The sequence below is a fragment of the Neomonachus schauinslandi genome, chromosome 8 (genome assembly GCF_002201575.2).
Source record: "Neomonachus schauinslandi chromosome 8, ASM220157v2, whole genome shotgun sequence".
NCBI lineage: Eukaryota > Metazoa > Chordata > Mammalia > Carnivora > Phocidae > Neomonachus > Neomonachus schauinslandi.
This window is the reverse complement of record NC_058410.1, coordinates 143,762,798-143,786,952: the sequence shown is the minus strand read 5'-3', so window position 1 is coordinate 143,786,952 and position 24,155 is coordinate 143,762,798. Positions and strand designations below refer to the sequence as shown.

The following is a 24,155-nucleotide window of genomic DNA, read 5'->3' as shown; positions in this document are numbered from 1 at the left end:
TTCCGGCCCCAGGAATGAATAGCCCGCCCCCTAGTTAACAACTGTCAATAAAAGAAACCAGCCGTCGGGGCGCACAGTTCTCTCGCTCTCGCTCTCTGGCTCCCTGCTCTCAAGTCTGCGGATTGTACTTTTCACTTTAATAAACTCCCGCTTGTGTCGCTTGTCCGCCGTGCTGCGCGTCTGTCCTTGAATTCCTTCTCGTGACACAACCAAGAACCTTTGGTGACCCCTTCAGGTTTGAGTGAGCGGAGACCTCAGGGCCCGGGGTCCCCCCAGCTCACCAGGCACCAGAACTAAGAGGGACAAGGGTCGATACAGGGAAGTAAGTTTCCCTCTCTCTTCTTTCCAGCTCTTCCAGGACCAGCGCCTCAGTTTTGAGGGTCAGAAGTTTAATTACGGAAAACTCAGGATCACTCCGTCTGTTTGGTATCAGACACCCAAGTTCTCAAAACATTCACAAGCCTGGCTGTTAGTTTATGAGTTTACAGATACGAATGTAAGTGCCAAGTGGGCCAGAAAAGTGGACAAGGAGGTTTAAAGTGTAGTTTATTTCCTAATTTGCTATCCCCCGCTTAGAAATATTTGTCTAAAAAACTAGCATCTTTGTACAGAAAAAATAAGCCTTTCTAGCTTTATGTTGCTAGAGAAACACTGAAATCCTAAATTCCGTAAGACCACTTCCCCCTAGAATTTAGGGTCCTTTCATTACTACCCTTCTTCACTGGAAATTACAACTGTTTAGCACACAGCATATTATTTCTTGCATTTCGTTCTTTCCTAATGGTATCTTGGGAAACTCCTTGATTTACTCAGAAACTGGATGGATTACATTTGAAATTTATACCACTGACCTTTTCAACAATGAGGAGACTTCTAGGCCCTAGAGTTGTAGACCTGGGTCTTAATTTGGATTTTTCTATTCACTGTATGATCTCAAGGCAAATTATTTAATCTCTGTTTGCCTCAGTTTCACTAAATGTAAAGCAAAATGGGGAGAGTAATATTCAGCTCATAGGGTCATGGAAATAAATTATGCATGGAAATCACTGGACACGGTGTTTGGCAAACAATGACCACTTAAGAAATACCTATTATTGTAAAACAAAAACAAAAACCTACTAGAATTTGGTTATGCATTTAAATCATTTTTTTATTCAACAATTTATTGAACTTCTACTATGCACCATATTCTCTTAACATCTTTGCAAATGTTATCACTCTTACTAGAAGGCTTCCCCCTACTCCTTCCTTGCTTGACCAACCCCTCCTGTTTTCATTTTGCTGCTTCGGTGTCAAAATGACCCAGGAAGTTCACCCTAAAACCCCTTTCTGCTCTGGCATCAGGGGCAGGGCTCCTGCAGTGTTACCACCACACTAAGCACAGTATTGTGTGGTGACTTTATTGCATTTGACTTCGGCCTCTGAGGACAGGTAGTGTTTTTCTTTGGTCCTGACCTGTTGCTTAGCAAAGAGAAAGCACAGATACATGTTTGCTGTTTACCGGAGAAAATGGGGTGGGAATAGTTGAACAGAGGGAAGGACAGTAATACAGCATGATAAAGTAGGATTTCTTGCAATTCAGTGTGACAGCCATCTAATTGGTCTTCCTCCTTCAACTCTTGCCCTCCCCTGACAGCCTATTGCCCACCCCCAACCCCAACACTTAGATGGTGCTCTCTGTTGGAAACTCTAATGGTATCCTGTCACTTTCAGAGGAAAATTACAGCTTGGAGAGTCTTCCATTTCCTGGGCCCTGGCTATCTCTGCAGTCCTATCAGCTATCACCTTTATCCATCTTCTTTCCAATTTAGTCACTTCTGCTTCCTTGTTCTTCCTCAACGAGCCAAACAGCCAAACACATTTTCACCTCCTGTCTGCTGGAGTGCTTTTGCCACATATTGACCTCTTTTGTTCCTTTATTTCATTAAGGTGTCTGCTCAAATGTCACTTCATCATGGAGGACTTCCCTAACCACCCTATCGAAATAGCACCCACTTTTACTTGTTTACTTAAGGCCCCTCCTCACATAAATCTGTATTTTCTAATTCTTCCCCCAGGCCCAACTGGAATATGAGCTTGGCGAAAGCAGAGACTTTGTTTTTTCACTGCTGTGCTGGGGGCACTTGTACAATGCCTAGCTTAGAAAGAGTAAAAATGGGAATAAAACTGTGTAGCAACAAAATTGTCTGCACATATATAATATATGGTTTACCTATGGAGAAAACCCAAAAGAACATACAGACTTACTGATGAGAGTTTAGCAAGGTTGCTGGATATAAACATCAACTTTAGCTAAAAACAGAAAATGTAGTAACCAAAAATATACCGTAAGAATAGCGTCAAAAAGCATAAAGTCCCTAGGAAATACTAACAAAAGACATTTATGGAGAAAATTATAAAACTTTATTGAAAGACATTTAAAAAGGCTAAATAAATGGAGAAGTATATCATGTTCATGGATTGGAAGACTCAACATTGTATTTAGTCTATAAATTCAATACAAATCCAATAAAAATTCCAACATTTTTGTTTTGTTTTAGAACTTGTCAATCTAATTCAAAAGTTGTACAGAAGAGCAAATGGCTAAGAATAGCCAAGACACTCCCGAGGAAGAAAAATTCGGTGGTAATTTTTTTGGAGGTGGGATTTGTCCTGAGATATCAAGACTGTTTTCTAAAGTTGTAGTACTCAGGATTGTATAGCACTGCCATAAGGTTAGACAAAGTGACCAGTGAGTCAGAATAGAAATCATCAACAGACCCACCCACACAGAGAGACTTTATTTATGAAAGAGCTGGTGTTATAGATCAGTGGGAAAGAATTAAGTATTCAGAGAATGGTGCTGGGACAACCACCACTTACCCATATGGAAAAAATATCATACTGAACTTCTATCTCCTACTTTTCACAAAAATCAGTTCAGAGCAGACTAAAGACAAATGTGAAAAGCAAGACTATAAGATGTTTACAATGCAGTAAAGAATATCTCTATGACTTTGGGTAGGAAATGATCCCCCTACCACCAAGCTAATTTGTATTCAGCTTTATCAGAGACTTTTCGAAACCAGTTACTTCCAGGAGGACATAGTTGACAATCCATAACGTTTTACAACTTTCAAACTCCCCTTCCCCAAAAGTCAACAGTCTTCTGTTGCTGTTTTGAAAAGGCGGAGTTCTCAGAAGGGGTGGATATTTCACAAGAGGCATGTAAGATCTTTTCACAGGTCAACTCGGACATGGAAGAAAGGAACTAAAAACTCTTAAGACCATCAGTGGGACGACCCACCACCTACAAACAGGAATCTCGGCTTCTTTAGAGCAACACCGTCTTGATGTTATCACCAGAAAGCCTGAGTATTGTTACCCGACACAGGATTTTAGGGGGGCCAAGGCCACATCACAACTATTTCAGTAAGTCAAGCATATGCTGACGGCATCAGGAAAGAAGACATGAAGTTTTGCTCCTCTATGCTGTAAGGCTTCTAAGCCAAAGTGGCTGACATGTGTGAATGTCAGAGAATCTCTCCTGGGAGCCAAGAATAATCTTCAAAAACAAGGACCGAAGATCCCATCTTCCCCATTTCAATCCAGCTTCTGAGACATTCTATTAGTGGTATTTGCACTTACCACAAAACACAACAACAATGTGTCTTGTATGCTAACAACGTAAGTTTGGAAAAAAAAAAAAAAACCCAAATTCTATATTGTTATAAAACTTGATTAAAGAAAAATAGTATTTCGAACAGTAGAGTCACTAGAAGTACAGAGCTATCAAAAAAAGTACACTTCACTTGGCATCCCCACTGCCTTCTGCTTTCTGTGACTGGACTGTGGAAGCATCTAGGTTCTTTGTAGCGTTGTTCCCCTCCTTGCCACCATCCGCTTTCCCCTTTCTCCCTTTGGGCAGCTTCTCTCCTTTCTTCGCAGGGGCCTTTTTAGGCCGGGGTTCTGGTTTTGGAGGAGCCGGTTTAGCAGACAAGCGTGCCGATCTCCTCTGTGGCTCATCCTTCACCTTCCCTTTGTCACCTTTAGCATCTCCTTTTGCCTTCCTCTTGGGCATGATGGCAGCAGTGCTGGGCAGGTGGCTTGGCCAGTCCAGGGAGGGGGGGCGGTTTCTGTCTTCCTCACACTGCTTCTAGAAAGACTGCTTTAACAAACACAAAAAGTGTCAACCGTAACGGGAAATGACAAATTTAACTACATTAAAATGAATCATTTGTGTAAATCAAAGATAGTATAAAAAAGTAAAAAGGTAAGTTGCAAGCTGGGCAAAGATATTCATAACACATCTAAGTGACAAGGGATTTGAATCCAGCATATATAAAGAATTTCTACAGATCCATGAGAAAAGGACAAAAGGAAAATTTTAAAACAACAAGCAAAAGTGTTAATGAGTACTTCTTAGAAGAAGTATAAATGGTGAATAAGCACATAAAAGTATGCTCAACCACATCAGTAATAGGACAAATGCATACTAACACTTTACACCCATCAAACTGGTGGAAACTAAATTGTCTGACAAAATCAAGGGCTCAGCAGATGTGCAACAATTAAAACACTGCTGGGATGTGTGTTTCTGTGTGTATAAATTAGTGTATTAAATTTGAAAACATTCTGAAAAGCAATTTCACTTCTGGGTATTTCCCTAGAGGAATTCTTGGGAGATGTGCAGAGGAAATCCCTGCGAGAATGTTTATGGTTGACTCTGTAATTTCAAAACCCGACACCACCCACTGGCCTTCAATAACAGAATAAATAGGTTTAGTAGCATCTCTGCAAGGGAATGCTATTCAGCAGCAGAAATGAATAGATTACAGCGACATGCAAAAACACGGATGAATCTCAAGAACATACTGTTGAGTAAAAATGACAGGTTGCAAAATATGTACAGTATAGATCCACTTACAAGTATAAAAGTAAACGACATGTTTAGGCTACAAGCACGTAGTAAAACTAAAAAAAAACAAACAAACAAGGGATAAAGATAAAAATCGGGACAGTAGTCACATGAAAGGGGACTGAGAAAGCGATGGTGGTTGGAGAGGGTAAGAGGGTCCAGGGAAAGGGACGGGGGTAGCATTTTCTCCCTTGAAAGGAGGGTGGGGTGGGGAGGACGGACATAGCTGACATACTATTCTCTAGATTCTACACAGATGTCTCTGCTCAAGAATTAATAAAAACTACTTTTAAAAAGTACGTATCCCAAAGCACAGATTTAGGGATACACAGAACGGAAAGTGATTTATTTTGAGCTTGGGTAATTAGGACCTGGGCCGATGGCTGGCATTCACAAGCACTGTGTGAACTTTCTTAAGGCTTTAGGCCAAGACCAGCTACATCTCTGCCCCACCGTCGAAAACATTTCCTGGGGAATTCTGTAATCCTATGCCCTGTCCCACACCACAATATTTTATTTTAAAGAAAGGAAAAAAAAAATGATCTCATCCCTAAATTCCTCCAGAGTCTTATTTTGCTCTGTTTTGTTTTTGCTGGACCCCACTGTGTAGATACATGATCCTTGAGCAAACTTGGTTTTGATTTTTATCCACCTATAAATGGTGCTAAAACATCAAGTTATCTATTTTTCTCCCCATTTTTTCACCATGACTAGAATTACTGGAAAATTTGCATTTTTCCTTTCTTCTTGTGTAATAGAGGGAGAAATGCGTTAGTATAAAGAAGAAAGGAGAAGCAAAGTGCCTTGAATCAGTCTGTATTTTTCCCTTGGTACCTTGTAAGAAGCTGCGAACAGATGGAAATTGAGAGGAGAAACACTTCTATTCTCATGCTGAAAGCAATTCACTGAAAAGCTACTGTGAAATTAGCTGGATTCTTCTCTTCCCTTGCTGTGCTCTCGCCTTGCCTCTAAATATCCTAAATGCCTGAGGACTGAAAAGTCCCTGTTAACACAGACACGCGCTGCAGTTCGAATGATCCAGTAGACTCAACCTGCTCTCTCCCAAGGACATACTTCCCTAGACATTACATGACTTTATGCCTAATTTATTCTTTTTTCTCTCTCCCAAATGTACGACTAAAGAAATGTGTGAACAATCCTTACAGAACAAAAGGCTTTTTTTTTTTTAATCCGAATTCTGACACAATAAAGAAAATAATTTTTAAAGAAAGTAATTGAGGACACCAGCGATCACATAGCTCAACTCTGGGTATGGTAAAGGTGTGCCCAGAAAGGAAAGGCAGGAAAAGACAGCTGCTCTTAAAATGAAGGAACCAACGTTGAAAGATATTTTATAGCATGAAAATCATTTGTCTAGTGTTAGGGTGACATGGTTTATACCTGTTGCCCGGGTATAACTATTAATAATGCTCCCATTCACTCTCAAAAGTGTGCCAACTTGAATAAAAAATGAAAACGTCATTCTAAACCTTCTGCATATATTCTTAGAGGCCTTTTTGTTACCAGAGAATGAGAGAGGAAACCAAAGGGTGAGCTTTTGTTCTAGGACACACTTCCCTAAAGAATGGACACTCCATACCATTCTCCTTCCATCTCACTCCAAAACTGTGTTTCTTAGCCCACGTCCTGGTGTGGGAATGCTCACAGTCTGTTTCCTGGGCTCAGTCTTCTTCATGTTAGATCCCTTGCAGTCCATCCCAAGCAGGGGGGCCATGATCTCCACATGTCAAAGGCCGAAACACAGCAGGTAACAATAAAGATAAATTCAAGGAAAACAGGCCGCTGGCTGGATGCTGTATCTGAGTATACGAATATGGATTAGTCCCTTGAAACTCACCTTTAGGACGCTTATCAGGAGCCCACGGGCTGACTCTCCAGAGACCTTACAAATTAGGAGACAGATACACAAATAAGGAAAAAGGGCCAGTGGGATAAAAGTCATTTCATTTCCATGAAAGCCAAAGAGGGATGGGGAGGACAGCGTTCTCACCACACAGTGGTGTTAACTGAAAAGAAATTATTTGAGGTGGAGTACCGGATAATGAAACTATTCTGTATGCACTATAATTGTGGATACATGACCTTATGCATTTAGCAAAACTCAACTGTATACGAAGAGTGAAGCCTAAAATAAACAATGGACTTCAATTAAGAATAATGTGGAAACACTGGCTCATCAATTGTAACAAATGTACCGTACCAATGCAAGTTGTTATTAATAAGAGAAACTTCAATAATAGGAGAAACTACTTTCTGCTCAACTTATCTGAAAAACTAAAACTGGCCTTAAAGAAATAGTCTACTAATTAAAAAATATATATATTTTTTAAGAATTTAAAAAAGAGGAAATAATTTGTTAGGCAATAAAATAGAGAAGTCATAGGATTATAAATATTCTATCATGCATGTGAGAGAAAAGAAATATTATGAACTGGCAGATAAATCATATAAGTAATTTTGTAACTTTGGGAATACAGAGAAAGGACTTTCAGTGCTATCACCAGGGCAAGAAATTATCACGACATGGCAAAAATGTTTAAAGTTTTAGGAATTTAACAATTCCCCTTTGTTAAAATAACACTTCCAAGGACAGAAGTATATTAACAGAGAACAGAACAAACAAAATAGTGAAAGTGTTGAATCATTCATCTTCGCCTTGCAAAGAATCGGGCTGAAATTCTTGTGAAAGTTCACAATTTAACTCTTCATTTAAGCAGATTGCTTGTTCTATAATGTGGAAAGGTATCTCTCCCTCAGCAGCCTCAGGAGAGAGGGAACATCTGCTCCATCCTTTTTAATAAATACTTTTGTTAGCTATGAAGACTTGCATATTTTATTAGAAGCAGACCCACGAAGTTTAAATTAACTGGTAGAAGTGGCTTTAAAAACCTAAAAAGTCAAATAAAAAGCAAATAGTTTGTTTCATCTGCAACAGAAATATGCAAATAATGAGTAAAATGAGGAGATGCAGGTGCGCTATAGTCTTCTGTGAGGTTAACTGCTGGGAAATCTCCAAACTCTGTCAATAATATATATAATACATCGATCTTCGTCCCCAGAAGTGAGCGGAATTTGCCCCCCTCCCCCACCCAAATTCATAGGTTGAAGTCCTAACCCCGAGGACCTCAGACTGTGACTGTATTTGGAGATGGGCCCTTTAAAAAGGTAGTCAAGGAAAAATGAGGTCATGTGGGTGGGTCCTAATCCTATATATAAGAGTAGATGAGGACACAGAAAACACAGACAGATGACCGTGTGAAGAGGTAGCCAAGAAGGTGACCATCTGTGAGCTAAGCAGAGAGGCCTGAGAAGAAACCAAACCTGCCATCATCTCGATGCTGGACTTGCAGTCTTTAGAACAGAGAAAATAAATTCCTGTTGTTCATGACACGCAGTCAGCGGCATGTGTAAGGGCAGCCCTAGCGGACTTCCACGGGAGGGAGGAGCGTAAAGACCTTAGTGACCTACAACGCAGCTTGGATTAGATTCATTTTGCGGTCTTGCATAGCTCTCAAAAGCCTTTTCCCATATTTTTTTTCTCTTTCATTATAAGCATGTCTCCGGTACCCATGGAGCAAATCCTACCTCATCCTACACACCGCACCCCATTCCCAGCAAACAGGTACAAGGCACATTTTAGCAGCATCCTTTTGCTCCCTTAATGTTACTGACCTAGATTTCTGGGAGACAGTTCTAACTTGGGTTCTAGTCTCAATCCCACCCCAAAGTCAGAAGGCCACCTTCTTCTCTCTGTGCCTTGGGGTTGGAGGGAAGACCTGGGAGAAGGCTGCTAACACCAAGCTTAGGAAAGGGAGGATAAAGGCTGTAACAAAATAAAATAAAAGATCGTAGGTAAGGTGCAGTGTGCCACAGGATCAAGAGCTCACAGGGCATCAGCCACTATCTAGGGCCCATTTGTTGTCCACCTTCCAAAGGAACTACCAGCCAAGGTGGGCAGCCTGACCTTCCATCTGGCATTGAGGGAGACTGGGGGAGGGAAGGGTGGTAGAAGAAGGTGAGACGGGCAGAGTGTCTGAAAGGGTAGGGCTCCTTCTGCATTTTGCCAGAAAACACCTGATTTGAAGAGAAGCAGAGAGTCATAGGCTTTCAATGAAACCGTCACCCCCCTGCAACTGGTTGGCTTGGGCACACTCGGTTTCCCAGCTGAAGTACTCCTGCCCACTGGCATCACAGAGGGATGGGAGGGGACACATCTCCCAACGCCTCCCAGGCCCCTGAGACCCCTGCCTCCTTTCAGGGCACCACGTTAACTGACTGGTATTTCTGAGCGGTACAGAACAGATTTCAAATGAAAATGTCTTAGATACATTTCTACTGAGCACATACCAAAGCTGATTATTATCTTGCTAACAAGGGAATGAACAAGATGATAAAAGGAAGGGTTTTTCTGAGAGGGTATGGAAATGGAGGAAGAGGGAGCTGGGGAGAAAGAGAAAGAAAAGCCGCTCATTAGGTAAAGATTGCCCCTTCTTTTCTTAGGGCCGTAAAAACATCACATTCATAGCAGTCATTTCAGGGAACCTAGAGTAACGGGGTCTGAGAGACTGGGCTCGGCTAACCCCTAAAAGTAGTAGTTGCAGCAGCAGAAATAAAAGCAACGAAAGTAGGAGCAGTCCTAACAGTACGTCTAAGAAGGAAATCCTGAGGCTACCCCCGAGGCTGTCAGGTGGAATATCCAGACTTCTGCGCCAGAAAAAGCCCCCGATGGATCCCATTAACACGGAAGCAGGCCGTGTGTCAGCCAGAGGGCAGAGGCCGCACACCAGGGCTCGAGACCCGATTTTAAACAGGGGCTGCGGGGACCTTTCCCAAGCTTCGAGGCAATACGCGGAACCCGCAGTTGGTCCGTTTCTTAACTTCGGGATCGCTTTCTTTCTCTTGGCGGGGAGCGCAGGAAGCCTCGGGCCTTCGGCGCCCGCTCGGTGGGCTCTCCCGAAGGCAGGCCTCACGCAGCGGGGCCCCGGCGAGGGAGAGGCCGCGCCCAGGCCGGGCCCGCCGGCCTGCGGCTGCAGTCCTTCCACACGCCCTCGTCGCCGCCCCGCCTCTGCCCGGGCGTCTGCGGTCTCCGCGGGGCTGCGGGCGCCTCGCCCAGAGGTTCGCGCTCCGGGCCGCCCGCGGTACCGTTCCTCTGGAGAGGCGACCCGGCCCGACCGCCGGCGGGTCCCCAGCACCGGGGGGGGGCAGGGCCCGACCACCCCGCTGTCGGGAGGCGCGCGCTCGGGCCTCCGCTGCTTACCGGAGTCCCGCGGCCGTCCGAGAGGCGCGGGCGCCCAGCTGCCGCCCGGGCCGCGCGGGTGCCCTGGGCTGGGGCAGGGCCGGCGCGGGCCGTGGGGCCGAGGGGAGACGCGCGCAGCGGGCCCTGCCGGGAACAGGAAGGCGGCGGGCGGCGAGGAACCGCTTCCGGGGCTGCGGGCGGCCGGCCGCCTCGCGTCGGAGCGGGGGAGAGCCGCTTCTCCCCTCGCGATACGTCAGGCCGCCGCCCGGGCCGCGGGACCCCGACCCACCTCGGGCGGCGCCGCCTCCGTGCCACGGCCGGGCCACAAGACGACAAAAGGCGGGGAGCGCATTTATGAAGACGTGATATGGTTTTTTTAAAATGCGTAAGAAAAAAATTGAAGGAATTAGCTGCAAAACGGAGAGAGCGCTTGTTTCCGCCCGGTTTCGAACCGGGGACCTTTCGCGTGTGAGGCGAACGTGATAACCACTACACTACGGAAACTCGGCAGCGAGCGCCTTCCCGAGAAGGCAGTTCCCTGCAGAACACGCCCTTCCACCCTTGCAGATGACCGTGGTTTCCGGGTGCATGCCTCCGGGCGCCGCGAGCGCTCCCACCAAACTCGCCATTGGGAAGCGCAGACCAGGCCCTTGCAGTGTACGGACCTGAAGCCACATCCTTAGAACGGCCAGATGCAGGAGAGCAATACAAAGACTTCAATCTTTATGAAACTCGGGCGCAATGGGCGTGCCCCGGGACCGCGCACCTTCCGCGGGCCGAGACGCGGGAGCCGCTCTGCAGGGGAGTGATGACCCTAGCTGTGCTAAAAACCGGCGCCTTCTCGCTCTGGAGAATTTGCAGGCAAACTTCCCTCCGCCCGAATTTTCGAACACGGAGCTCCTCGGCGGCGTGCAGAGGAAAGAAGTAAAACAGCGCGGCGCGCCCCGAGCCAGCCAGGAGTCGAACCTGGAATCTTCTGATCCGTAGTCAGACGCGTTATCCATTGCGCCACTGGCCCGCACGGGGACGTGGGGGCGCCTGTACGCCTTCGGGAGGACGCAGGCGCCGGCGGGTCCCCGGCAGCCGCGGGCTCGCGCCCCGGCGTCGGCGCTCGGCCCGCGCAAAGCCGCGGCGTCCTCTCTGCGCGCGCCCCTCTCCATCCACGCGTTCGCTCACCAGCCGGTGTTACCTAGCGTTCGAGGCGCTGGAAGCCGATCCGAGAAGGAAAGCGGTGTGATCCCTGCCTTTCGAGAAACTTACGGCCGTGAAGCACTAAATAAGTAAAAGAATCATGATAAGCACTTGGAGGGAAACGAGCAAACCGGGAAGACTAGGAAAGCCCAGCAGCGCCGGTGATTAGCGCTGGAGAAATGCGGCTCTCGGGGAAAAGAGCGGGGAACGGGGGAACTCTCCGGGGCAGAGGCCTGCCGACCACCTCCGGTCCTGTAGACCCTCGCGAGGGCTTTGGAAGTGACCTGTAGGAAACTGGAAGTCGTTGTGGCCTGGCATGATCTGACGTGCCGTCCTGTCTCTCCTCGGGTCGTTACCCATTTTGTATTTCAGTATTTACTAAGCAAGGCTCACTGCTAAGCACCTGCTCGGCCTGCGCTTCTACCGCTGGGCCTACAGCTCAGAATTTGACACCTTTTAAAAGGAGCATCATCAGCCCGCGCGCGCACGGACGCTCTCACGTGTTTGCTTTCTCGGGAAGCAAATACGCATCTCTTACGTGTGCGGTTCAGACTATTTCTGAGAAGGAAGCGCTATCTCCATGCCTGGGTGGGCATCGTAAATAACTTGAGGGCCAATAACAGATAGAGTAAAACTGCCTGATACTGAGAACATATACGCTGAGTTTAGAAAAGAGTTGTTTTCAGCTCATAAGATGGCAGCAGTCCTTAAGAAGAATATACATGTTGCTACTCTTTCTGCATAACATTAAAGTCGATCTAGTTAGGAATTTCCCCCAGGACAGTAGAGCAAGGGACTTCTGACCAGGTTTTGTACTGTACCCTTAGGGCACGTTGGTGGTTATGGACTGCCTCATAGAATAATACTTTTAAATATAAAGAAAAAAGATAAATACATAAGATTTCAAAGGGAAATTAACTATATTGAAATACGTTATCAAAATATTAAACATTTATGATATGGTAATAGTTGTGCTCCTTTATTAATGTGCTAAATGGCAATATACAGCAGGAGGTCTAATGAATACTGTAATTTCAAAGCACTCATGAGCATAAATGGTATTTAAAGAAATTTGTAACAACTGTACTTTGATGTGAAATATTTGTGATTTCCGAAAGTGATAAAGTAGAAAGGGCTGAAATACAACTGTGATCTGTTGCCTACATTCATAGTGGAAGAAAACCCAAAATTTCAGTAACAAGTTAGTCAAGATAAAAATGTATTTTCCCACCCAAGTTCACAGACTATCCTCTCCCTGTAAGAAAAAGGAGATTTCTAAAGAGAAGTTTGGAAACATGAACAGTTATGCCTGAATTTTCAGAAATGAAGCAAACAGGGGTACTTCTTGGTTCTATTTTATGCTCATCACATACCCAGCTGGGCAGGCCAGATCCCAAGGTGTCCCTGGAGCCATAGATCCCATCTTGCACCTGTAAAATGGGCTTCAACTCCGAGTTGGAGGCCCTGTCCACATTTGCTCTCCTCAGTGTCTACAAACACGTCCTGTTGTTTTGTAGATTTCGAAAGCTTCTGCTTCAAACTTCTCTGCCATGTTCACCACCTGACATGAGCTGAGGCAGGCTTTAACTTCGTTTTTGGAGATCTTTCTACTGCACCTTCTTTTCTGAGAGTTCCAGTTTCTAGTTTCCGGTCTTTTCTTCAGTGGTTGTATCAGTCAGAGAAACAGAGTCCAGAAAAAAAAAAAAAAAAAACACAGAACCAGTAAGAGAATATAAATGAATGAATGAATATTTCTAGGACTGGCAAGTCTGAACTCTGCTGGGCAGGCCTGTACTTTAGAAAATCTCAGGCAGCAGCTGATGCTACTGAATTTCTTCTTCCTCAGGAAAACTTCCATTTTGCTTTTAAAGCCTTTCAACTGGTTGGAAATAATAATTGGTTGGAAATAATAATTGGTTCAACTGGCTGGCTCACCCATATTACTGAGGGTACTTATAGTCAACTCATTGTAGATGTTAACCATATTTACAAAATATCTTCACAGCAACATGTAGATTAGTGTTCAGTTGAATAACTGGATAGCATAGCCTAGCCAAGTGAACATATCATGCTAACCATCGCAGTGGTGGATTCCTCTCATCCTCTGTGTCTCAGTACACTGTTCTTTTGGTTTCTCTCTCAAGCATATGGAAAATGGCACTGTCTGCCCCTCCCCTGTTTCTTTACATTATTGTCAGCAGTCTGTGACACGGAGATCCACTCCTTCTCCAATTTCAGATGTCTGCAACAGAGCCAGTGTGAGAGGCCTTTCCATGGTCTGGTGACACTGGGAATTGAGTAGAAGACAGAATTCACATCCAGATTTCTGGAAACGATTGCTCTAAGTCTCATTTTTTTTCCCCCCAAGATTTGTCTCTGGCTTTTTAAACAGCTTAGTTCCCAGAATTTCAGTGCACATTTTGACAGTTGCTAACCAAAGGAAAAACCCAAACAAAATACCGTTGGCTCTGCTGTCTTTCGGACTGCCTGCCACAGTTTGGTCAAAGCCATAGTAGGAGTGACTGTGCTGTTTATGATTATATGGGCTCCAAGCACAGTAATAATATGATGGCTAATCTTGTAATATTAAAGAAATAGTTGCTTACTTCATGGAGTCTCCAACTGATTTCATAGACTTTTTATGTTTCACTGAAATGGGAAATCTAGCAGAGTCATGGGCTTTCACACCTCATCCCCTCACCCCCCATCATGTATGTAGGGGAAGGTAAGTGTCCGTTGCTGCCTTATAGAGTGTGACAGCGAAATCCTTCAAATATTGATACAGTTTACAAAAACTGAAATGTTGATTTCGGCATTATCACCATGACAATAGATTTCAAGCAACAACACAGCCAATCATAATTTCATTGGGGAAGTTACTTTCACACTTGTGGCCACAGAATTTGTCAATTCTTGGGAGTTTCACTAAGGCTCTCTATTCAAATTGTATTCCCAAGGGCAGATTCATTTTACAGAGACTAGAATAAATTGGGAACAGTTACAAATACTCACACAAGTCCCCATGACAATATAGAAATTCTTGTGAATGTTCTCAATTTGACATCTTATCAAACAGATCCTTTGAACAAGTTTTAGGACAAGAAAGCTTCTCTCCCTCTGTAGCTTCAGAGGAGAGGGGGCCACTCCTTTCTTTCTAAGACTAGGTTTTAATTATGAAGTCTCGTATTTTTAAGGTGCGACTCTGGAATTCCATTAGCTAAGATTATAAGCAAGAAGCAGGCAGGTGGAACCCAATTTTACGGAAAGAAATGGGGTAAGGGATGACTGGACTTTTACTCAAACACTGTGAAATACAGGACCGACAGCTCGCTTCCTGAGGGACCAGTGCTCGGGGCTGGAAGCGTTCCCGTGTGAACGTGGCGCGTTCCCCACCTTGGGCCCCGGGTCACACTCCCCGCGGACGCAGGAGCACCTTCCTCCCCGCAGCTTCTGGCGCCGCCGGAAGGGGACTCAGTTTTCCTGTAGCCGTGCGGTTCCTTAGTTCTTGGTGGGGTGGGGGGTGGGGGGGCGAAGCGGGGACTGCTTCATCTTTAGGGTCTGGAGAGGCATCTGGGCTGCTCCTGTCCCTCAATGGTGAGAAAATCCAGAAATGCACCCAACAGAAGCGAAGACCATTCCTTTTCACTGTCGATTTGGAAGCGGGCAGGCGTGCGGGCTCCGTGGCTTAGCTGGTTAAAGCGCCTGTCTAGTAAACAGGAGATCCTGGGTTCGAATCCCAGCGGGGCCTTTTGTGGTTTTTCCCACCGTCAATAAAGAGGATGAGCGATCGAGGTGTAATATGAGGGGTCAATTCCCCTGCGGAATTTACCTCAAGTGTTTTATGTGGCTCTGAGGGTGAGCTGTTTGCAAAGCGAAGACAGAAAGACAAATTTACATTTCTTGAGGGAGAAAGAATTTCTACCTTTCTTGATGTCAACGTCTTTATTTCACATGTAATATGTTTTTGGCACATACTAAAGGATCCAGGGAAAGCAGAAGGCAAAATCACCAAGTTTAAACTCCAAGCAACATCATCATCTCTGGTCATTCTATTCTCTTTCCTGGGGGAATTCCAAACGGATGCTCTCTCACAATCTGCAGGCAGTATTTTTAGAAAGGTCAGCCTCTGGAATGATTGATAAAGGTTTTGTTGATAAGCAGCAGCATCTCAGTTCATGGCACCCACTAAAACCCAACCACATAACACAAGCTGTAAGTGAGTATTTTAAAAGGTGGTTTTGTGGCCGGAGTTTTTTGGAAAGGAAAATCAAACCGAAACAAATATTTGTCACCCAGATTTCAGAAAAGAAGGTCAGGGAGAAGCATCTACTTAATTGTATTATCAGAGTGGATAGCCCACAAGAACAGGCAGACTTGAAGAAGTCCAGAAGAGCTGAGGTGCCTATTCCCAAACTCTCCAAGAGGGAAGAAAAAAAAAAAAAAAGCAAGTGGGAAAGAGGTCTGGAGTTCTACTCGCAGCCAGGCCCCTACAGAAACTAAGACGACGGAAATGGAAGCTTGCTAAAGCTGTTACCAACCCTCTTGCTCATCTCCCACCACCAAACTCCCCACCACCTGGCACAGAAAGTCCCACCAGCCTGCTTTTACCTACAGAGCACATTATTTTATGTAGACGGTCAAGGGTTGAAATATGTGCTATCTACAGAAACGAAGTGTCCCAATACTTTGAGAAACAGTTCAGGAAAACAACTCTATTCTTGTGGAGAATTTCTCCACTCACTCTGCGGCTTAACTCCCCACTTTTCTCTATAGGCGGCAGACAGCGATGGAAAGGCAGACCGTCTTTTTCACTACATCCTCCCATCCTCTGCTCATGAAAACCTTTCTTCCAGGTCTAGAGTACAGATGTCTATCAAGTGCAGAGGACAGCTGAATCACCGAGCAGAAGTCAACACTAGACCACTACTTCATCCTGTTATTGAATTCGACTTAACCTTCACTCCCCTGCTCCATCAGGGTCCAGGAATACCTTTCCTGGGATGCTTCCAGCCCAGAGGCCCTCAACAGATTGCATGATCTGTACCATTGAGGTAATGGTACTGGCTACTGAAGCTATAGAATATTCCAGGTGAAAATTCTAACCATCTTTCCCAAAAGCTTAAAAGCCTTCCTAACTGTCCATGTATCAATCACGAACGTGATTTATATGTACCAGTGGAAATGACTTACAATCAAATGCTTGTTTCTCCACCCAGTGCCTATCTGTCCAGAGCCAAGTATATGGCAAGCACCATGCTAATCATGCACACGGGTCATGAATTGTGTTCTAAAAAGGCTGCGGGAAGCGGTGGCAAATGATTCGATGGTGGCTTGTAGTAACACTGACAGTGCGGGCACTGTGGGCCACAGTTCGCTATTTAACCCAGACTGGCGGAGGTAGAAGGAGGTGGGGGCAGACTCCATGCAAGAAGTGACGTCCAAACTGTTCATGAAGGAGATGTACAACTTCTGCAGGCAAGAGAGTGGGCTGGGGAGAAGGTGTGGACAGAGTGCGCCAGGCAAAGGGAATGGCGTGTGACCAGAGGTGACAAAGAGGATGCGCAGGGCGGGTAAGTGGAAGCAATGAGGGGAGGAGGTGTGTTTGCTCTTGAAACTCTTGTGTGGACATGACCAAAGGCCTTTGGGCATCCTCATCACTTGTGGCCTCATGAAGACCACAGATGGACTTGACCTGACAGCTGATAAGTATCAAGTGCTTCATGGATTATGTTTTGTTTTGTTTTTGCTTCATGGTTTTTTGGTTTTTGTTTTGTTTTTGTTTTTCAAAAAGACCATGTATTACCAAAGCAGTAAAGGTAGCCCTTGAATTTACTAGTTATGAAGTAAGTAGAGTCTCTAGCTGGACTGCTGAAGTTCTCCTATGAGGTGATGGAGCTAGAAGGAACCATGTTTCCCATTTCACCCTGGATAGCAACACTCATCTACTTGCTTTCTATCTGACTTTGTTACCATCTGGTCTACCTCCTGGGACAAGGGCTATCTCTGGATCTCCAGAGTTCCACACAGGCCCCTGAAAAGAACAGGTGCTCTACTGGAACAAACAAACAAACAAAATACCATTTATCTGGTGTTTATTATTTCCCAGGCATTTGTTATTTGCCAAGCACTTCATGTATACTAAGTCATGCAATTCCCACAGCATCCTTATGAGGGAAGGTTCAGTTATTTCCCCTACTTTAAAGAGGAGGACACCAAGGCTCAGGGATACAAAGTCACTTGCCTGGAAGGCCATACAGCTCATAAATGACAGAGTCAGGGGTGAACCCATGTAGCCTGAATAGCATTGAACCAACCTGTTGGCCCTCCAAGTATCTCTAAATGCTTCTCCTCTTTGCACCTATTTGCCATTTCCTCCTTTGTTGTATGCTGCCGAGGCCCAAGTGGGGACTCGAAATGGGCAGAAATGGACTGACTATGTGGCCACCTGGGCAATAAGAAGAAACCTTGTTTGGTTGCTCTTTTCTAACCTTACTGATGACAATCTTTCTAAGAAATACCAATTCACTTTTCTTTCAGTGTATGTATGAACGTTTCTGTGAATTTTGAGGAATTTGGGAGAAGACAGAATGATTCTGAATATCAGTGATCATAAAACAGACCCACCCTGTTTTCAGTCTTTGTAAGTGGGTATTAGATTGGATTTCTTTTTTAGAAAGGAACGGTGAGGAGAAAATTCTAGTTACCTGAGATTTTTGATTACTTGGGGTTTTGTAATAAATTATGTAAGAATAATAATACTCACTGTCCAAGTTTGGAGTTCATAATAGAAACGTTGTATGCTAATATTTGTAACTAGCTATTAATGCTTAAGATAAACAGGCTGGACATCAGGAAACTTGAATTTTAGGGCTATTTCTGAAGACGTCACTAAACATGAATTTCTGTGTTTCTAAATCACGTTCCCTGGGTCCGGGATCCTGTTATAAAGTGCAAACTTTGCAAACTGCCCTGATGGACAGACCCCCATGATCAGCCATTTGCTCCTGTTGTATGTCAAGGAAAGCTTCGGATCGGAATATGTAGGGAGATGTTCATTGACAGCACCCTTTTCTGTGGTGGCAAGACGTGGGACCCAATTTGGGAGTCATCCCTGGGTACTCACTTGCAGATCTCTGTGCAGCAATTAGAAGCAATTGGTCTAGATGTGCAGACAGTAACAGAAATAAGCCTCAAAACCATGGTAGGACAGGAATAAAGTAAAAATAGAATGGGATATGTGAAAGAGCACCATTTACGTGAATTAAAAATGCAAGCACTGAAACCAAAAATGTATGTTCTACAGACACATTTAGAAAGAAAAAGATGACCTTTCTCCAGTAATTTCTTATGGTTATTGGGAAATGAGATCGAGAAAAGGGTATTAGAAAGAAATCTATAAGTAAACAAAACAAAAGAGGGGCCCTGGGGACATCAGTGTAATTTAGGAGTTGACATTCCTTCAATTCCTTGAATGTGAGAGAGACAGGGATGAGATTAAAATTGCTAGTTCTTAAATCGTCTTCTAAGTACATAGTGCTTAATTCTAGAGCGCGGATAAGAAATTTTTTAAAAATCGATCATCCTATGGGGGTGGAATACAGGAAAAGGTGGCGGGATACAGTCACTAGTCTAACAACTAAAAGTGCAGCTTTGTCAGGAGTGGGATTCGAACCCACGCCTCCAGGGGAGACTGCGACCTGAACGCAGCGCCTTAGACCGCTCGGCCATCCTGACTCGGCGGCGGCTGCCCTTGCGCCGAATTTACTTCTGGCTCTGCGGAAACACTATTCACTTCTTTGTTCGAGATACGGGAACTCCTCGGTGGAAGAGTGAAAGCACGCCTCCGAGAGCCGCCCGGGGCGCTCGCTTGCCGCGGGGTTCGAGGGGCACCTGCTGTGCGACCTCGGATTCGATTCCGGGCCCCGGAGGAGCGGGGCGGGATGCCCGGGAAGAAGGGCACTCTCGGCAGAATCCTAATTAAATAATGCCACCGCCTTCTTGGCATACGCGCTTTGCCCCAGGAGGCTCTAGGCCGTTCCAGGTGAGTGCTGGCTGAGGCCGAGCCCGCGGGTGCTCGCTCACTCCTCCCCAGCCTTTCCTGTAAGTCACCCAGCGGGTGCTTACCGCACCCCCCGCCCCGACCCCCACTCCGGGAATCGGCGTTAGGACGCCGGCTGGTCTGGCTTCTTGTTCTGAGTGCATTTAGTTCTGTGCACTGAGGATTTGCGGGCGTTACTCTATGGATGTTTTACTGCAATAAACAGTTTAAAAAGGCAAAAAAAAAAAAAAAAAGTGAGTAGTTTGTGTATCTAGTAAACCCGGCAGGGGGCCTTGATGCCAAGCCTCTGCTGCAGCCACTTCCGAACATACCTAAGGCCAGACGGGACCCACTTCAGGTGTAATCGCCCAGCCTGGAGTCAGGATCCTGTGCTCAGAGTGGCGCTGCCTGGGAGTCTGGGAACCTGACTGCGAGTTTCAGACAAAGCTAGAACTGGTCAGTTAACTGCCTGCAGCATTGTAGACCAGTCATTTCGCCTCTGTCCACCGGAGAAACTGCTTTCCTAGGCGCTTGAGGGTTACATCTACATTCAGCCCAAGGACTACAGTGCTTCATCTCTTAAATTATGCGTCGAATCCCCATCGCCAGGGAACCAGTTAGAGGCAAATTCTCAGTCCCATCCAGACCTACTGAAGCAGACGTTTGGGGGACAGAGTCCGGTAAGGTGTGTCTAGCAAGCCTCCATGTAATTCCCAGCCATGCCCAAGTTTGCGAGTCACCCGCTTTAGGCACAGCAACCCTGTCAGGCTCAGAGACCCGCTCTGCCATTAGCAGGAGGTGAAATGTGAAAGCCTGTGGGTATTGCCAACGTCCTCCCACCTCGGACCTAAGAGTGCCACCTGGGAGTTGTATTTGGCAGGACTTTCCCTCCACCCCTAGGTGAGCACCCAAGTTTGAGATCATTATTTTAGGGGTTAGCTGTAAGAAAAGGCTAGATCTTTCTTTTAAAGGTAAGGTGGAGGGGCCACATCCAAAAAAGCGTTCAGGCCTCTGGAACAGGGCTCTGGCCCAAAATATGTGTGAGTCACAGAGTGCAGGGGCCCAAAGCACAGTGTACAGGGACGTGCAGAGGCTCCGGACGGGCGTGCCCACCTGCGCCTCGACGTCTGAATGTGACTCACTGGAGAGAGCCAGGGATGGGACTATAACCAAAGGAAGGTGTTCCCTGGGACCTGAGAGGCCAGAGCCCAACTCTCCAGGAGATAAGATGGAAACAATCTGTAGAGAATGCTAAAGTCCAATTATTGGAGTGCTTGTATGGGAGGAGGTTGTACGTAAGCATTTTGTGAAGACAAATATATCTCTCAAGGATGCAGATAAACTTTCTGGGTTTTAGAGGTCCAGCAACACCAAATGTCATCTCTTTTAGAAAATTCGGGGGAAAAGCCAGACCTACCAACACTGATCATTTCCTCCAGGCACTGGTACCAGGTGCCAGCTAGAAAGAGAGCCTTAAGGCTCATCAGGTAAGTTCTTCCTTAGAGGTGTCTCAAGCAAAGAAGCTAGAGCTGGGGGAGGGGGAAGGGGGTGGGAAGGAAGGAGACAGATGTTCCCTACGAATCTACTGTCAGCTCAGTACTGTGTCTAGTGACCATTTTCCTTGAATGGCCAAGGAAATCATGGATCTTGGGGAGGTCAAGGATCATGACGGGAAGGGGAGGGGAGTCACAGAGATGATTAAAACCTATGACTGTCTTTCTATTCTCGGAGAGGGGTTCTTGGGGCAGCCCCGTCTGTTCTGGGTGAGATTTCACATAACATTTCGGGATACACATTATACATTAAACTAGCAGAGCAACTGCCCGAGGTTCCCAAGTATTTTAAAAGAAATTTGGACTTTGGGGGCACCTGGGTGGCTCAGTTGGTTAAGCAACTGCCTTCGGCTCAGGTCATGATCCTGGAGTCTCGAGATCGAGTCCCGCATCGGGCTCCCTGCTCAGCGGGGCGTCTGCTTCTCCCTCTGACCTTCCTCCCTCTCAAGCTCTCTGTCTTTCATTCTCTCTCTCTCAAATAAATAAATAAAATCTTTAAAAAAAAAAAAAAAGAAATTTGGACTTTGTTTTTCTCTGACTTTCTAAAAGTATAATTTGAACACAAACGAACACTTAAAGCCATGATAAATGATTTTCTTCTCCCGGGAGGACAGTGGGGGAGGGGTGGTATGGGGTGGACAGTGTAGGGTGAGAAGTGTTTGAGGCAGGGGCATGGGAAGGACACTGGGTGTTGGGGATCCATGAAATGATACGGGAAGGGGCCCTTTCTATCTGGTTCTCTGGGTGCCAGCCCTTGGTCCAAGTAAAAGGTGGCACACTTAGTTGCTTTTTTCTTCTCTTGACCCTCTTCATGCCTAAGACTCTCCCACCTCGGTAATTTCTCTAAGCCTCTAGTCCTGCTATTCAACTGTGGTTTGTTCACGGAAGATGTCCTAGACACAGAGAGCAAGAACACCAGCGTTCAGGTCCTGCTTTGCGCCCAGACTCAATGCTTTAATCAAATCACTTTATGTCTCCTGGCTTCACATTCTCATCTCTGAAAGGAGGCAGAGGGAAAATGTCGACAGTCACTTCTCATCCATTACATCTTCTTCTCAACCTCTTCCCCAAATACTTGTGTGGTCTCCTGATTTACAAGCCTTCATGAGGATTCATTTTAAAATAATCTAGCAGTACATATATGGAAATGTGTTTATCTAGATATTGTTATGTAGGTCTTGAACCCGAAGTCCTAAATCGTAATCTTAACCACAATCATTACCAAAACCTAAATGGAGATGGGGCCTGGAGGCTGACAATAACAAAGCTGAGTAATGGAGAGTTGTTGACAATGTCGTATGTCACAAATCACAGTGAACATGATAATAGACCTGTCTGGTGTTCAGAATTTCCACCTAAGAGACAATGTTGGGCTTTAATTTGTCACAGTCTTCTGTGAGGGTAGTTAGTAGACTGAAAATTTAGGAAAGTTGGTTTTTAGCTTAATCATGAGAAATGTAATGTGGTACAATAATGGAAATAATATGTTAGGGTGAGCATAATTTGGAATTTGGATTTCTTGTTGTTTGATCCGTTAACAGATCTGATTTCCATGATTTCCTAGCAGGAGACACGCATCTGAGGTGATTTTCCCGCCACTTGGGGAACCTTTGGAGACTCACATTCCATCCCTTTGGGCAGCAGAGATGGCTGAATTGCATTCAGGTCAGACCTTCTATGAAGGAGACCACTGTCGACCCTCGTTTGGGGAAACACAGGGAAAGTGTGCATGTCACTGAACTACAAGGCTCTTCAAGCAGGGATCCTTGGAAAAGGGGTTTCTAAAGATCACCAAGTTTTTTTGCTTTTGGTTTTCCGATTACAAGGCATTACCATTAAAAATTTCCCAAATATTTCCTCCTCCCGGAAAAGTACTGTTAACATTTGAAGAGGTGGCCTCACTCACCTACACCAGGAGTCAATGACCTTTTTAGGAGTAGATATGGAGTCAGCCCCCGCCCCCCCCGAACGGAGGCTGAGGGGGGGCAGCCACCAGCACGCTGGCCTCTGGGGGCAGCTAGATCCCCACGCGCCAACAGCCCCTTGTGCCCCCTGCCCCACCGAGCCCCCCGCCCTCTGGCCGCAGGTGAGCCTTGGACACGCAGACGCGCAGCCCTGGCCAGCCAGCTGCGTTCCCGCTTGTTCTCACTTCACTTCCACTTGTCGGGATAAAGGAAAGATGCAGGTGCCCCCTTCGGCAATCAACAGACTTATTTATTAGGTTAAGACCATGGGCGACATCTACTCTGGAAACGGGAAAAACGCAATGGAAATGGAAGGTGTGAGCCCAGATAAACCCGCAGTTCGGGGGCATGCCGAGCCACCGTATACAGGGAAGTGCAGACACAAGGCGACATGGTCAGCTAGCTGTGCTCACACAGGGACGTGGCATCTGGGGCCCGGGGACAAGCAGCCCGCGGGGTGGGGCGAGTGAACCCTGGTGGGGGTGCGCATGGGCGGCAGGGGGGGGGGGAGCGAACTGAAGATGCCTTTGGGGGTTTAACCCAGACGTTGGGAGGAGGGCTGAGGGGCCCTGAGGCCGACCCTGGCGGATAAAGGGGTGATGTCACTGAGGTGGATTCCTGGAAAGCCTCTGGGATGGAGAGATTCTACAGTGAAAGGAAGAAGAGAGCTGGAAACTTGTGTGGCGTCCACGGAGTGAGGTTGGAAGGACCCCCGGGTGAGGGGGAAACAGGTCAAGGCAGAGAGGAGAGCAGGATCTGGGGCACGGCCAGGCACCCAGCCTGGGTTTGGTCTGAAGTTTTCTCCTGGATCAGATCTTTGGTCCGCCCCCCAGCCCCACTCATTTCATCCCTTCCCCAGGTCCCCATACCCATGGCTCAGATCCCGCAGAAGTAGGGCCAGTTTTCTCTACTCTGTAGGACATGTCTTAGAAAGCTGGACATACAGGCCCAGAAAGTCTAGAAACCGGCCAGGTGTTCATCATTGGCCTGGGTTCCCCTCATGATGTCCCCCCAGTTCCTTTATGGGATTTCAGCCTTGAATCTTCTCTTCCCAGAACCTTTTGGGTTTCCTGCTTGCCTAAAACCTGTTCCTCGACACATCCCTATCCTGGACACCCAGATGTTTCTGTCATAACCCCATGCCAACCTAACCCCATCTTGATCGCTGAGCTGCCCCTCCCTATAGGATTTGGCCTCCAGGGATAGGAGACTGCTGGAAGCAGCTTCAGCGTGACCTCCTGCCCCCTGAGGATCA

At 46.1% G+C, this 24,155-nt stretch overlaps 2 protein-coding genes and 4 non-coding genes across 11 annotated transcripts in view; 2 read left to right on the top strand and 4 right to left on the bottom strand.

Annotated features, from left to right (window-relative positions):
• The window catches only part of LOC123325518 (histone H2B type 1-C/E/F/G/I), a 388,315-nt gene that overhangs the window by 232,604 nt on the left and 131,556 nt on the right, over window positions 1–24,155 (top strand). The window lies entirely within an intron of this gene.
• On the bottom strand, window positions 2,408–10,428 carry HMGN4 (high mobility group nucleosomal binding domain 4). 6 transcript variants are annotated; one of them, XM_021696855.2, is made up of 3 exons: window positions 10,176–10,428; window positions 6,756–6,800; window positions 2,408–4,147 (listed from the first exon to the last, which is right to left on the bottom strand). In XM_021696855.2, exon 3 carries the CDS (start codon window positions 4,058–4,060, stop codon window positions 3,788–3,790), a length of 273 nt encoding a protein of 90 aa, XP_021552530.1. In that variant the 5' UTR covers window positions 4,061–4,147; window positions 6,756–6,800; window positions 10,176–10,428; the 3' UTR covers window positions 2,408–3,787. The 6 variants fall into 6 exon arrangements, with proteins under 6 accessions (XP_021552530.1, XP_021552528.1, XP_021552526.1 ...); XM_021696853.2 differs by lacking the exon at window positions 6,756–6,800; XM_021696851.2 differs by lacking the exon at window positions 6,756–6,800 and having other exon boundaries at window positions 2,408–4,144.
• Window positions 10,586–10,658, bottom strand: TRNAV-CAC. Its single transcript has one exon. It is a non-coding gene; the product is annotated as a tRNA-Val (tRNA).
• Window positions 11,100–11,172, bottom strand: TRNAR-ACG. The gene has a single exon. It is a non-coding gene; the product is annotated as a tRNA-Arg (tRNA).
• Window positions 15,020–15,093, top strand: TRNAT-AGU. The gene has a single exon. It is a non-coding gene; the product is annotated as a tRNA-Thr (tRNA).
• TRNAL-CAG lies at window positions 18,997–19,079 on the bottom strand. Its single transcript has one exon. It is a non-coding gene; the product is annotated as a tRNA-Leu (tRNA).